Here is a 12,046-nt window from a genome sequence, read left to right as displayed (position 1 = left end):
GAAATGGTAGACTTCAATAGGAATCAGTGGTCAATCGAGAGAAGGTCTTCAGACAGGAATAAAATAAGCAGAGATGATTTGTCTATTTAAGTTTGGAAACTTTGATTTTTTTGTGAGCATTTAGGGCAAGTGAATCAGATCACGGAGTGTGGCATCGGATTGAACTATTGACCTAATGATGCCGATGTACAACATAACAAGAATTTACTTTACCGGATCTCAATAAAATTAGCGGTGTTTAATCATTAAGGAAGGGCATTATGAGAGAGCCCGACAGAGACTAGAAACGGCAATGACAAATCTCAACTCTTCCTCCGAGCAAAACAATATATTGAAGAATCTAATATACGATTTATATCAGTAAAAGAGCAAGAAGTATATTGAGATGACTAAGGTTATATTTCTTCCTACCACTAATACTACCACCAGTACCACCAGTACTACCAGTACTACCACTAGTACTACCACCAGTACCACCAGTACTACCAGTATCACCACTACTATTACGGCCAGTCAGTGTACCCTCAATAGACCACCAAACGTACCGTCACAAACACAAATCAAAAACAAATAAACACTGAATCATCTAAACACTGGAACAAAAAATACAGAAACAAAAAATTTCATAGAAGATTTCAGAAATGGATAATTCAAAACTCAAATAGTCCCCCGTCTCTACCCTTCCCTCTGGTCCAACATCCCCTGCACACAGCCGTCTGCACACCTTTGAAAAAGTAGACTCACACATACCTAATCCCACTACATCTACCACCAAAATGTTAGACATCAACGCATTTCTCGTCGAAAAGGGAGGAAACCCAGACATCATCAAGGAGTCTCAAAGAAAGAGAGGCGCCTCCGTCGAGCTCGTCGACGAAATCATCCAGGAGTACAAGAACTGGACTAAAGTCAGATTCGACTTGGATGCCCTCAACAAGAAGCTCAACGCTCTACAAAAGCTGATTGGTCAAAAGTTCAAGGCCAAGGAAGATGCCAGCGAGTTGTTGGCCGAGAAGGACGCCATCACCGCCGAAAAGAAGGCCTTGACCGAGACTGAACAAAAGGCAGACGCCGACTTGAGATACAAGGTCAACCAGGTCGGAAACTTGGTTCACGAGAGCGTTGTCGAGTCCATGGACGAGGACAACAATGAGATTGTTAGAACTTGGAAGCCAGAGGGTTCTGGTGAGATTGGCCAGGTGGCTACTGCCACTGGTGCTCCCGCCGCCTTGTCCCACCACGAGGTTCTCTTGAGATTGGACGGTTACGATCCAGAGAGAGGTGTCAAGATTGTTGGCCACCGTGGTTACTTCTTGAGACAATGGGGTGTGTTCTTGAACCAAGCCTTGATCAACTATGGTTTGCACTTCTTGCACGGCAAGGGATACATTCCTTTGCAGGCTCCTGTGATGATGAACAAGGAAGTCATGGCCAAGACCGCTCAATTGTCCCAATTCGACGAAGAGTTGTACAAGGTCATCGATGGTGAGGACGAGAAGTACTTGATCGCCACTTCTGAACAACCTATCTCTGCTTACCACTCTGGCGAGTGGTTCGAGAGCCCCGCCGAGCAATTGCCAATCAGATACGCCGGTTACTCTTCCTGTTTCAGAAGAGAGGCTGGTTCCCACGGTAAGGATGCCTGGGGTATCTTCAGAGTGCACGCTTTCGAGAAGATTGAGCAGTTTGTTTTGACTGAGCCAGAGAAGTCTTGGGAGGAGTTCGACCGTATGATCGAGAACTCTGAGCAGTTCTACCAATCTCTCGGTTTGCCATACAGAGTTGTCGGCATTGTTTCCGGTGAGTTGAACAACGCTGCCGCCAAGAAGTTCGACTTGGAGGCCTGGTTCCCATACCAAAAGGAGTACAAGGAGTTGGTATCTTGTTCCAACTGTACCGACTACCAGTCCAGAAACTTGGAGATCAGATGTGGTATCAAGCAACAGAACCAAATCGACAAGAAGTATGTCCACTGCTTGAACTCCACCTTGTCTGCCACTGAGAGAGCCTTGTGTTGTATCTTGGAGAACTACCAAAAGGAGGACGGTATTGTTGTTCCTGAGGTTTTGAGACCATACATGCCAGGTGCCCCAGAGTTCCTTCCATTTGCCAAGGAGTTGCCAAAGAACAGCACTTCCAAGAAGAAGAACTAAGGGTTGAGAATATAGATGCAATTGTTGAATGCGACAATTCCAAGATTAATTCGCTTCAACGTACAGTTTACAACAAATGCGCGTACCCTGTAGAGAGCGTACCAGCACAATCATAGGTATTGCTATAAGTGTAGATAATGGTGTTGATACAAATACCGTTCAAGCACAACTTTTGGAGCAGTAGATCACCATGTACCGAAATTAAGCCATTGCTGTTGGTATATTAACAGATACCGCTACAATGAACACTACAAAGGTCCTCTGCAATCATCGCACAGATGTATATTATTGTGGAATACTCCACCAAGGTCTGTAATATTACACATAGATCGTCCAGAAATTTAACACATCATATCCAAGCAGCCTTCAGCACAGCAACAACACAAGATGGCGGCGCAACAACCACAGAATGAACCGCAACAACCGGAGTCTTTCTGTGGAGGAGCCTGCTGGACGTAAACAGGCTGTTGTTGTTGGTAGTATCCCTGAGGAGGGCCTTGTTGGTAGTAGCCACCTTGTGGAGGAGGACCTTGTTGATAAGACTGGGTGTTAGTACTATAATGTGTTGTAGCGGGTGTTCATTGGAGCCATTGAGATTGCGGTTACTCGATTCGACCTGGCCAACTGAACGATATGTCACTGAACTTTGTAAATCGAGCATAATTCATGATCTTCATGATATACGATCTTCACGATATACATTCTCCATAATACACGTTCTTCATGATACACGTTCTCCATGATACACGTTCTCCAGAATACACGCTATTCAGCACACCCCATCGCCTACCCAACCAGAGCCCATAAGCAAATGCTAACGATGTAAAAAACTCAAATTGGGTGCAATTGCATAACCACGCGCCATGCCCATTGCCAATTGCCACAGCGGGAACATTTGCCCGTCTGCATTTCCACATACCATAGTGAGACAATGAGGTTGAAATGGATGGATTTCGCGCGGTATATATACCGCCGGTCACATGGGGGAAATGTATGTTACAGCCCCCTTTGTAGTGACGGTGCGCAGGGTGACAGCGAGGGAAGCCTGCAGCAGCACTATTAATAAGTGCGCACTGAAAAACGGCCTCTGGAATTTGCGCCGGGCATGGCATAAAGAGACCAGCGGAAAATGCACTTTTGCGGAAAATTTTGGGGAGGAAAAAGAGCAGCTTTTATAGTGGTCGAGGCTGCGAGTGGCGCGCGATCTGATTGGTCTGTAAAATTTGGTGTTCGGCGTTGTTTCTGGTGAGTGCTTGCGCCAGGGAAGGCTGGGGTTCACGGCCACTTTTCCACCAAGGTTCCTGGCTCCTGTGCATCGGGGTGGTTGTGCGGTTGAAACGGTTTCGCTGGAGTCTTGGCTTTCCTGAACCATAGCCCCGTCAAACTCGAGACAGGGATGGTGCGCGATGGGGCTGCAAAAAAAAGGGGATCGGCTGAGCGAGTTTAGGGGATTTTTTTTTGGCGGCATTGGCATGGATGAGCAATTGATTTGGTCTCCGTTTTTTTAGGCTTTTTCTCCCCACACCTTCCCCTCGGACTATCGGTAGAGGCCATCTGCATACTTCCTACCGTATCGGGCGATGCTCATCGCATCATCTGGTTCCGCTTTCGGAATTGAGCTTTATTATGAACAGATACGGTGGCCCTAGCAAAAGAACATCGACGTTCGCTCTGGCTGGTCCAGAGAAGCGCCATCAACCCTCTTTGCCGGAGCCTGATTGGCTGGACTTGCCTACTCACCTTCCCAACGCTGAGTCGGTGTCCGAGCTGAAGATCAAAGATGTCGAAGAACAGACAGGAGAACCAATTGCTCCCCCTAAAATCGATCCGGAAATGCCGACTTCTGATTCGGTGCTAGCTGGCGAAGAAACGCACGTCGTGAAGAGCCTGTCTTCTGAACCAATCTACATTGAAGGAACCACCATTCTGCTACAGACGGATGAGGATATTGCCAAATGGATCGAGGAGCGGCGAAAGAATTGGCCCACACGTCAAAACGTGGCCGCCAAGATCGAACAAAGGCTGCTTCTGAGTCTGTCCCAGCCCAACCCTGCTAAAACTGCTAAAAAGCCAGTATGTCGCTTTTTTGCAAAGCACGGGAAATGTAAATTCGGCAAGAAGTGTAAAAATCTGCACGAATCCGCTGCTGATGCTTCTTCAAAACTCATAAATGGAATAAGTGTCAAGATCCCTCAACGGTACAAGAACAATGTCAAGAGTGGATCTTTGTTCAAGAATCTTGTTCAAAGAGACTTGTTCGAGCATGAAAACGATCTTGTTATTGACTTCATAAAATATCTACACTCAAACTCGGCCATTGACCTCAGCGTTAACCAGACAGGGTCCCTCTCATCATAACTGCATTACAATTCAATTTCGCTCTATATCATAATCCGTAATTGAACATACCCATACTATTTAAATGTCGTAAATCTGATCTTCTCTCATTTTCTTTGTGCAATCCAACATGATCGAGCATTGCTTACCGATTTCTCCTAACTTTCCAATGACAATCTCATTTCCCTTACCAAAGCCATAAATGGAATATGGCAATCCTACCTCCTTGCAGAAGTCAATCACGTACGATTGTGCCTTTCTTAAATTATGACGAGGCAATCTTGGAAACAAATGATGGATGGCTTGAAACTGAAGTCCACCGTGGAGAAAGTCGAGCCATTCGGGACAATCGACGTCCATACTAGTTCTAAGCTGTCTAGAAGGGAAACTCTCACTGACACCCAAGTCCGAGGTCGACATTGCAAAGTGGGAAAGAGTGATTTGAACATGAACCAACATGGTACTCATGTGACTGATCATGACGTACTTGAATTTATTCCAACCCCCATCAATGCCACCAACCAAGACGTAGAAGAACCAATAAAAGAAAAAGGAAAGCCCCGCAAGTTCAAAATGTCTGAACCATGCAGCCGGACCCTTACGTGGACCCTGGCCCAAAAGAAGGTGTGTCCAGGACAATCTATAAAGATTGAAACGCCCAAAGGTCAAGATGGGGTAGTAGAGATAGTTTTGATAAGGGATCACTTTCTTAGCGAACGCATCGAACCAGAGGAACTTGTCATAATATGTTGAGTAAACATTGTCGAAAAGACGCGTCGTCACTGCAAAGAAAGGCAAGTGTTGGATATCGGGGTCATGGACAGGGTCATTTGTGACGAGATGGTGTACGTTATGATTACGCTTCCACCAGCCCAAACTGAGACCACCGAACCAGTCGGCGATGATCATGCCAAAAATGTTATCTACTTGGTAATTGTGGGATAGCGAAACATGTCCAGCATCGTGCGCTATGAAGGTCATCTGATGCCAGGCCATGGCAATGAAGACGGCACTGAGAACATATTGTTTGATGCTAAGAAACGAGAATGAGTACAAGAATAGAGAGCCAATCTTTATGAGCTCCCGTGCATAGTTCCCATAATCACACTTGTACAAGCCAGCGCGAATGATCTTTGCGTGTAGCTTGTGGTATTGGTTCTTGATATCATTTTGGGTAGCGTAGTCAAGCAGTGGAAGCTCGAGCAACTCGGAGCGAGCGAGGCCATTCTCGTACAGCTCCATCAACTGTTTTGGATCCACCACAACATCTCTTTCGCAAATTGGAAAGTATTTGTCCTTGTCGTTCTTATCTACGTATCTGACGCCCTGTGGTACGATGGGTGTCACTGGTCCGTCCAGCTCTCCCGCCAATTTAGGAGATTTTCTATTTTGTTCTAATGATTGCCCATTCAGGTCTTTCAGTTTGTAGATTCCACCCTGGATTGGTGGAAGCATGTTCTCCCACTGGTAGTCGATCTGTCCAATCTTCCACTTGGTGAACTTGGAGATCACTTCCTCCGAATGATAAACCTCCATCTCATCGGTCGCATCTCTGCCGACCATATGGTAGACGGCCTTATCGCCTCCTGGATGAAATTTGAGCCATGGGGTGAGATTCAAGACGTTATCTTTGTAGATGACGATGGCTTTTCCCGCGGCGATGAGGTCTGTGACGTCTTCGGGCGAAAGGATGCGGTTTTTCTTGGTCCGCTGGTCCGAAATCACCGCTGTTGTCGTGGCCATTCTTTCAACGGAAGATGTGTATTACGTATAGGTGAAGTTCTACTCGGTGGCTCATCTTAACGAAGTGCGCGCGAAAATTAGCCCACAATAACAGTGAGATTAGGGGTTAGAAAGGGGATGAAATTTTTGTAACGGAAGTTTTAATAAAACACTTTTTTCCAAAATTTTCAAAAAAGAACGCCTGTAGCAGAATCACGTATTAAGTGTGTCATCTTGTGATGTGCGACACGTCCAAATAGTGAGTAGGGAGTTGGCTGCAAATAGAACGGAGGGAAAGCGTCGCTGCATCAACGGCTACTTTGACACATAATCTTTGAAACCGTAAGAACGAAAAATATATGTTTGAGATTTAGATTTCATTTGTCTCTGGTTCCAGTTTCGAATTTTAGTGGAAACCATTGATCACTTCTTTCGGCGACCAGTCCCACCAAAATAATTAGGACCTTGGTTCTCATAACTAAAACACTCCATAATGTCTCACGAATTGTTTCTGCGAACTGTTGAAAATGAACGGAATTGAGAAAATGCAACCTCCAACATAATTGAAAGGACTCTAGATGCAAACCGAGGTACGGGTCGTATGGGCTCTTAATTAATGCCTGTCGAAAATTCAACGATTCTTTGGAATCAATTGAAATAAGTATTAGGCGGAAAACGTTTTTGCAGTTCTATGTAGGATACCTAGTAGATCCAAACTGGCAAGCCGATAGTGCCGCGGAACCATCGAATCTAGTATTTGTCTTATATCCGATTAACTTTGAATTCATCCTGTGGTACATCATCTTGTAGTATGGCAAGTAGCATCAGATTCATTTTTTTTCATTATAATATTTGTACTGTTTAAAGTGGTTCCTCATTGTTCTATGTGTTCTGCAGAATAGTTGTTGCAGCTCCGTACGAGGTTCAGTAACATGTCTGACTTCTCAAGGCGCAACGGGTCAAAATTGCACCCAATTACGAGCACACAGAAGTTATCGGGCAATGAAGAATTGAAAAAATGAAAAGTCTTCAACGTCAATTTGGCATACCACGGATCCCAATTCGATCATTCAAATCGAGAATACTCTTATAATGTAAAAGTAGACCGAAAAATCAAGAGAAATAAAGAAAAACAATCGATTATGTTTATGCACCCACAAGAAGGGTGGAAAAATTTACGAGCTTCATGTATGAAACCTTTCAATTTCCGGTTCGTGGCCAGAATTCCTCAATTGGGAACCTATTGGACTCATGAGGCTAATAGAGCGCACACTACAGGTAATAGTAGCGAAAACGCCAAGATTTCCGCGGATTGGTACAGGTTTGACATTTTTCAGGGGAATGATAAAATCTAGCATTCACTGGCCAATCTTTCTGTCACCAGCTGAAATCATCTCAATCTGTTGGGTTGCGCTGCTGCTTGCTAAGAATGACTTCTGATTCCGTTGCAGAAAGTACTCCACCATCCTTTCGATGCCGTGCAAGTAAGTTAGCCGTGTTCCTAACCGACGCATGCAGTTCCTGCACCTGCCCCAGGGTCAGATTGGCGATCCTTCGGCAATACCTACGATCTCCAGGCCAGTTGGTGCAAATTTGAACATGAAAACATTCGAGTCATTTGTTCAAGATGTAACGGAGTGAAACCCGATTTTCTAGAGCTCTTTCCTGTCGTCGCTTGCTCTCTTTCGGATTTGGTCTCGGAAAACCATTATGCATGCCCGCACTAATTAGCGCCGCTCCATGCCCACGAGCTCTCCAAAACGAGGGGTGCCATTTGCCTAATAATGATCTTGAGCCGAAAGAGGAAATATAAAAGACGACAGATCCGCACATGAAATTTTCACCACAGCAGCCTCTAAAGTCCAACAATAAAGGAATCAATAGACACAATGAGCGTTCCATCGCCTAGTAATAGTATAGATGATAAGGTCCTGCAGACCCTGGAGCACATCCATTATGATGGTGCTGCTAGAAGGGAAAGACGCTTGAAAAAAAGATTGGGCGAGTATTTTGTCATTGCCTGTGCTGGTTTCGCTTTGATCTCCGATGGTTACCAGAACAACGTCATGACCATGTTGAACACGGTCTTTTCGATCTTGTACAAGAAGGAATACACCAATGACATGAAGACAGCGGTTTCCAATGCTTCTTTGGTGGGTACGATCTTTGGTCAAGTCACCATTGGAATTTTGTCTGACCGGTTGAGTCGTAAGAAATCCATTGTCATTGCTACCTTGTTCTTGGTGTTCGGAACCATTTTGTGTGCCGCCAGTAACGGTGTGACACTCAATGGTATGTTTTGGATGTTGATCATTTTCAGAGGTGTGACCGGTTTTGGTATCGGTGCAGAGTACCCTTCTTGCTCCGTTTCTGCCAATGAGGCTGCCAACGAGGCATGCAAGAGAAGAGGTCGTATTTTCGTGTTGGTCACAAACTTGCCCCTCTCTTTTGGTGGTCCATTCGCGCTTATTGTGTTCTTGATTGTGTATCAAATCACTGGCCTCAAAGCTTCTTTGTGGAGAACTATGTTCGCTATTGGTGCTGTTTGGCCGCTTTCTGTGTTCTACTTTAGAATGAAGATGGCCACAAGTGAGTTATTCAAAAAGTCCGCCATTAGAAAGAATGTCCCATACTGGTTAGCTCTCAAGTTTTACTGGAAAAGATTATTCGGAGTCTGTGCCTGTTGGTTCTTGTATGACTTCGTCACCTTTCCAAACGGTATTTTTGCTGGTACTATCATCAGTGGAGTTTTGAAGGGCGCTGCAAAGCACGACGTCGAGAAAATTGCCGAATGGAATCTTTTGCTTGGTGTCCTTGCTATCCCCGGTGTAATCATTGGTGCTTTCCTCTGTGACAGAATCGGCAGAAAGTACACATTGATGGCTGGATTCTGTGGTTACATCGTCTTTGGCCTCATTATTGGATTGACTTTCAACAAGGTCAAGAATATTACCGTTTTGTTCATTTTCTTGTACGGTTTCATGATGTCGCTGGGTAACTTAGGTCCTGGAGACATGATGGGTTTGACCGCCTCTGAGTCTTTTGCCACTCCTATCAGAGGCACTTTCTACGGTTTCTGTGCTGCCATTGGTAAAGTCGGTGCTGTTGTCGGTACCAAAACTTTCACTCATATCCAAAGTCGGTTGGGCCAAAACTGGACCTTTATTATTGCCGCCATCTGTGGTCTTTCTGGTGTTCTCGTTACTTTCTTCTTCATTCCTCACTTGAGAGATGATGACTTGATGGAAGAGGACATCAAGTTCATCAACTACTTGCGTGACAATGGCTGGCACCACTCTTTCGGTACCGAAGATGGTGTCACTGAATCCTCAGGCAATTCTGACGCCGAGGGCGAAGTTGAAATTATTCACAACCAACAGAAGAGCTAAATATTTATGGGGATCCTGCTTGCCTTGTTAACATACTTTTTATAATAGTCAGATGTTTTTAATACTATGAAATAATCATCTCTCTGATAGTAGGACCAAACAACTTGACACTTTCAAGAAGCTAAAGAATTAGATAGTGAAAAAAAAAAGATTGCAGCACCACAATTTCACACATGGTCTCCCACTGCATTACTCAGTGTGGCTCTAAGTGGCTTGACTAACGTTGATCGGACGGGAAACAGTATTTTCCACTTGATATGGCCGCAACCGAAAGTTGATCTTGCTGTATGTTTAGAACGTATTCAAACAGAATATGTGTATAGAGTATTCGGTCTTGAGATAAATGCAAGACGAAATTGATATAACCGAGCTTTGCCAAACTTAAGACAGCAAGGCACCCAGTTTCGTTTTTTGCGAATTTCCAGCCCAGACTTGCCGTAACTTATTGATCAAATGGCCTACAAGAATTTTGAAATTCTTGAACTAAAAAAATAGACTTGCTGTTTCCACGGACTAGACAATCTCTACTGGCTCCACTCTGTTCTCTCAATTCAACAAGGGTCCAAATAAACATGAACAAAACAGGAGAAATATCGTTCAGATGTCTTTAGCTTCATAAGTGTGTGATCAGGAAAATTGTTCCCAGATCTATACTCTTCGTAGAATTCCCAGATCTAGCAAAGACAGCACACTAAAGAACCCTTGAACATGAATTGAACATCGCCTACCGATCAAACGGAATGTAAAATATGAACTAAAATAATTTTGAAAGTAAAGTAATTGACTATCACCTCACATAATTCATTCTTTTGCATACTTCTCTCCTTGGGCCCAAATCTCTCCTTATCTATTTGCACCCATTCCTTGCCTCTCTTACCTACACTACAACCCGCACATACAAAGAGCCATTCTCCCAACCACTTCTCCACACCATGAACAGTGGCTACGGAGACGATATTTTTGAAAACGGATGGGCAGCATCTTCGCCAGAACAACCGCTGGCTTTTGGATCTCGGCCAGTGCTGGCAGAGCCCGCGGTTCTCTCGTCGAAGGCGTCCCAACAATACCAAACTTTGTATGAACATCTCCATGGCAAGGTCAAGTCCGTGACCGAATTGGAGGCGGTTGTATTTGCGCCATTGATAGCGCATCATAGTCTTACGGGTTATCAGAGTAGTCGTATCATTGACACCATGTATGACCATAACATATTGCCGCCCAACGTAGAACGCAATTTCCACCAGATCATGGGGCTTCTTGCTCTCGAGCTTGAGGTGAGCGGCCTGGGAGACTATGTGACTCTTCAGTTTCGGCTCAATTCGGGGCTCCCACCGCTCCCCGAGGAGCTGTACCAGCTACTTCTCTCCGACGAAGGTGAACAGAAACCCCTCTCACACCAAGATAGTCCTGGGCCATTGGCCTCGCTGATTGGAAACCTTGCAGTGTCTGACTCTGCAAAGCCCCAGGACACCGAGTGGACCGCCACAACGCTTGACAATCCACTCATGGCAGACCACTCAGTTCTCCTGATCGATCCTGACTCCTCTGTTGCTGATGCTGCTCACGGAAACGATGAGAGCTACGTAAAAAAGTACATCACCGACCTCCGGGACGAATTCTCGCCCTTGGTAGGTGCTGTTTATCCGATCAAAATTAAGGAAGTGCCCGAGAAAGAGGGCCTTGTCTTTAAACACATCAATTACACAATTACGCACGAACTCAGTTTAGGAGTGGAGGTCACAGGAGGTGCGAAAAAAGTGATCCGTCGATACTCTGACTTTGTTTGGCTTCTCGAGTTTCTTCTAAAGAAGTATCCCCTTCGAGTAATCCCTGGTCTTCCTCCTAAAAAATTTACCGGTATGTTTCTCACTTCAGCTATACTTATGTTTTTCTCACGAATCTCCTCTATTGCTCTCGACACTTTTGTCACTTTCTTATAATACTAACTAACATAGTAGGCGCCTCTCCAGATTCACAATTCTTGCAAAGCCGACGCCGAGGGCTCCACAGGTTTTTGAACCAGCTCATCAAACACCCAACTTTCAGAAAAGAGCCAATCGTGGTTACTTTCTTATCAGTTCCAACAGATCTTGTTTCGTGGCGTAAACAAGCCAAAATCGACGAGGCTGTGGAATTCACCGGCCAAAAGATTCTGCCCTCCTTCATCAATACAGTTTGGCCATCCATTGGGGAAGAATTTCTACAAAATTGGAGAAATGCCGAGGAAACCATCCCGAAACTCATTGAGGTATGGACTCGCACCGTTATCCTCGTTGAAAGGTACGAGAAACGCCAACAACAAATCTCACATGACAATGCTAAGTTCAATGAGATGATTAGTAAATTCTCATTGCTCAATGATGCGTTGTATCCCCACAAAGAGCCAGAGTCTCGTATTATGTCTGCATTGAATCATGATGACGCTTCCGCCATAAACGAGTCGTT

General features: G+C 44.9%; 6 protein-coding genes across 6 annotated transcripts; 4 read left to right on the top strand and 2 right to left on the bottom strand.

The window, feature by feature from the left end:
• Nucleotides 1–776: 776 nt before the first annotated feature.
• PUMCH_000948 (uncharacterized protein) lies at nt 777–2,153 on the top strand (the record flags this gene model as incomplete). The annotated part of the gene is made up of 1 exon (XM_063020022.1): nt 777–2,153. One exon carries the CDS (start codon nt 777–779, stop codon nt 2,151–2,153), a length of 1,377 nt encoding a protein of 458 aa, XP_062876092.1.
• A 976-nt stretch (nt 2,154–3,129) lies between these two features.
• PUMCH_000947 (uncharacterized protein) lies at nt 3,130–3,627 on the bottom strand (the record flags this gene model as incomplete). The annotated part of the gene is made up of 1 exon (XM_063020021.1): nt 3,130–3,627. One exon carries the CDS (start codon nt 3,625–3,627, stop codon nt 3,130–3,132), a length of 498 nt encoding a protein of 165 aa, XP_062876091.1.
• Nucleotides 3,628–3,779: 152 nt separating this feature from the next.
• Nucleotides 3,780–4,511, top strand: PUMCH_000946 (uncharacterized protein; the record flags this gene model as incomplete). The annotated part of the gene is made up of 1 exon (XM_063020020.1): nt 3,780–4,511. One exon carries the CDS (start codon nt 3,780–3,782, stop codon nt 4,509–4,511), a length of 732 nt encoding a protein of 243 aa, XP_062876090.1.
• A 60-nt stretch (nt 4,512–4,571) lies between these two features.
• PUMCH_000945 (uncharacterized protein) lies at nt 4,572–6,233 on the bottom strand (the record flags this gene model as incomplete). The annotated part of the gene is made up of 1 exon (XM_063020019.1): nt 4,572–6,233. One exon carries the CDS (start codon nt 6,231–6,233, stop codon nt 4,572–4,574), a length of 1,662 nt encoding a protein of 553 aa, XP_062876089.1.
• Nucleotides 6,234–8,101: 1,868 nt separating this feature from the next.
• On the top strand, nt 8,102–9,601 carry PUMCH_000944 (uncharacterized protein; the record flags this gene model as incomplete). Its single annotated transcript, XM_063020018.1, has 1 exon — nt 8,102–9,601. The coding sequence occupies one exon, from the start codon at nt 8,102–8,104 to the stop codon at nt 9,599–9,601; it is 1,500 nt and encodes a 499-aa protein (XP_062876088.1).
• Nucleotides 9,602–10,533: 932 nt separating this feature from the next.
• PUMCH_000943 (uncharacterized protein) lies at nt 10,534–11,541 on the top strand (the record flags this gene model as incomplete). Its single annotated transcript, XM_063020017.1, has 1 exon — nt 10,534–11,541. The coding sequence occupies one exon, from the start codon at nt 10,534–10,536 to the stop codon at nt 11,539–11,541; it is 1,008 nt and encodes a 335-aa protein (XP_062876087.1).
• Nucleotides 11,542–12,046: the final 505 nt, after the last annotated feature.

This window comes from Australozyma saopauloensis, chromosome 1, assembly GCF_035610405.1.
Source record: "Australozyma saopauloensis chromosome 1, complete sequence".
Lineage (NCBI taxonomy): Eukaryota > Fungi > Ascomycota > Pichiomycetes > Serinales > Metschnikowiaceae > Australozyma > Australozyma saopauloensis.
This window is presented reverse-complemented; position numbering and strand designations above follow the sequence as displayed.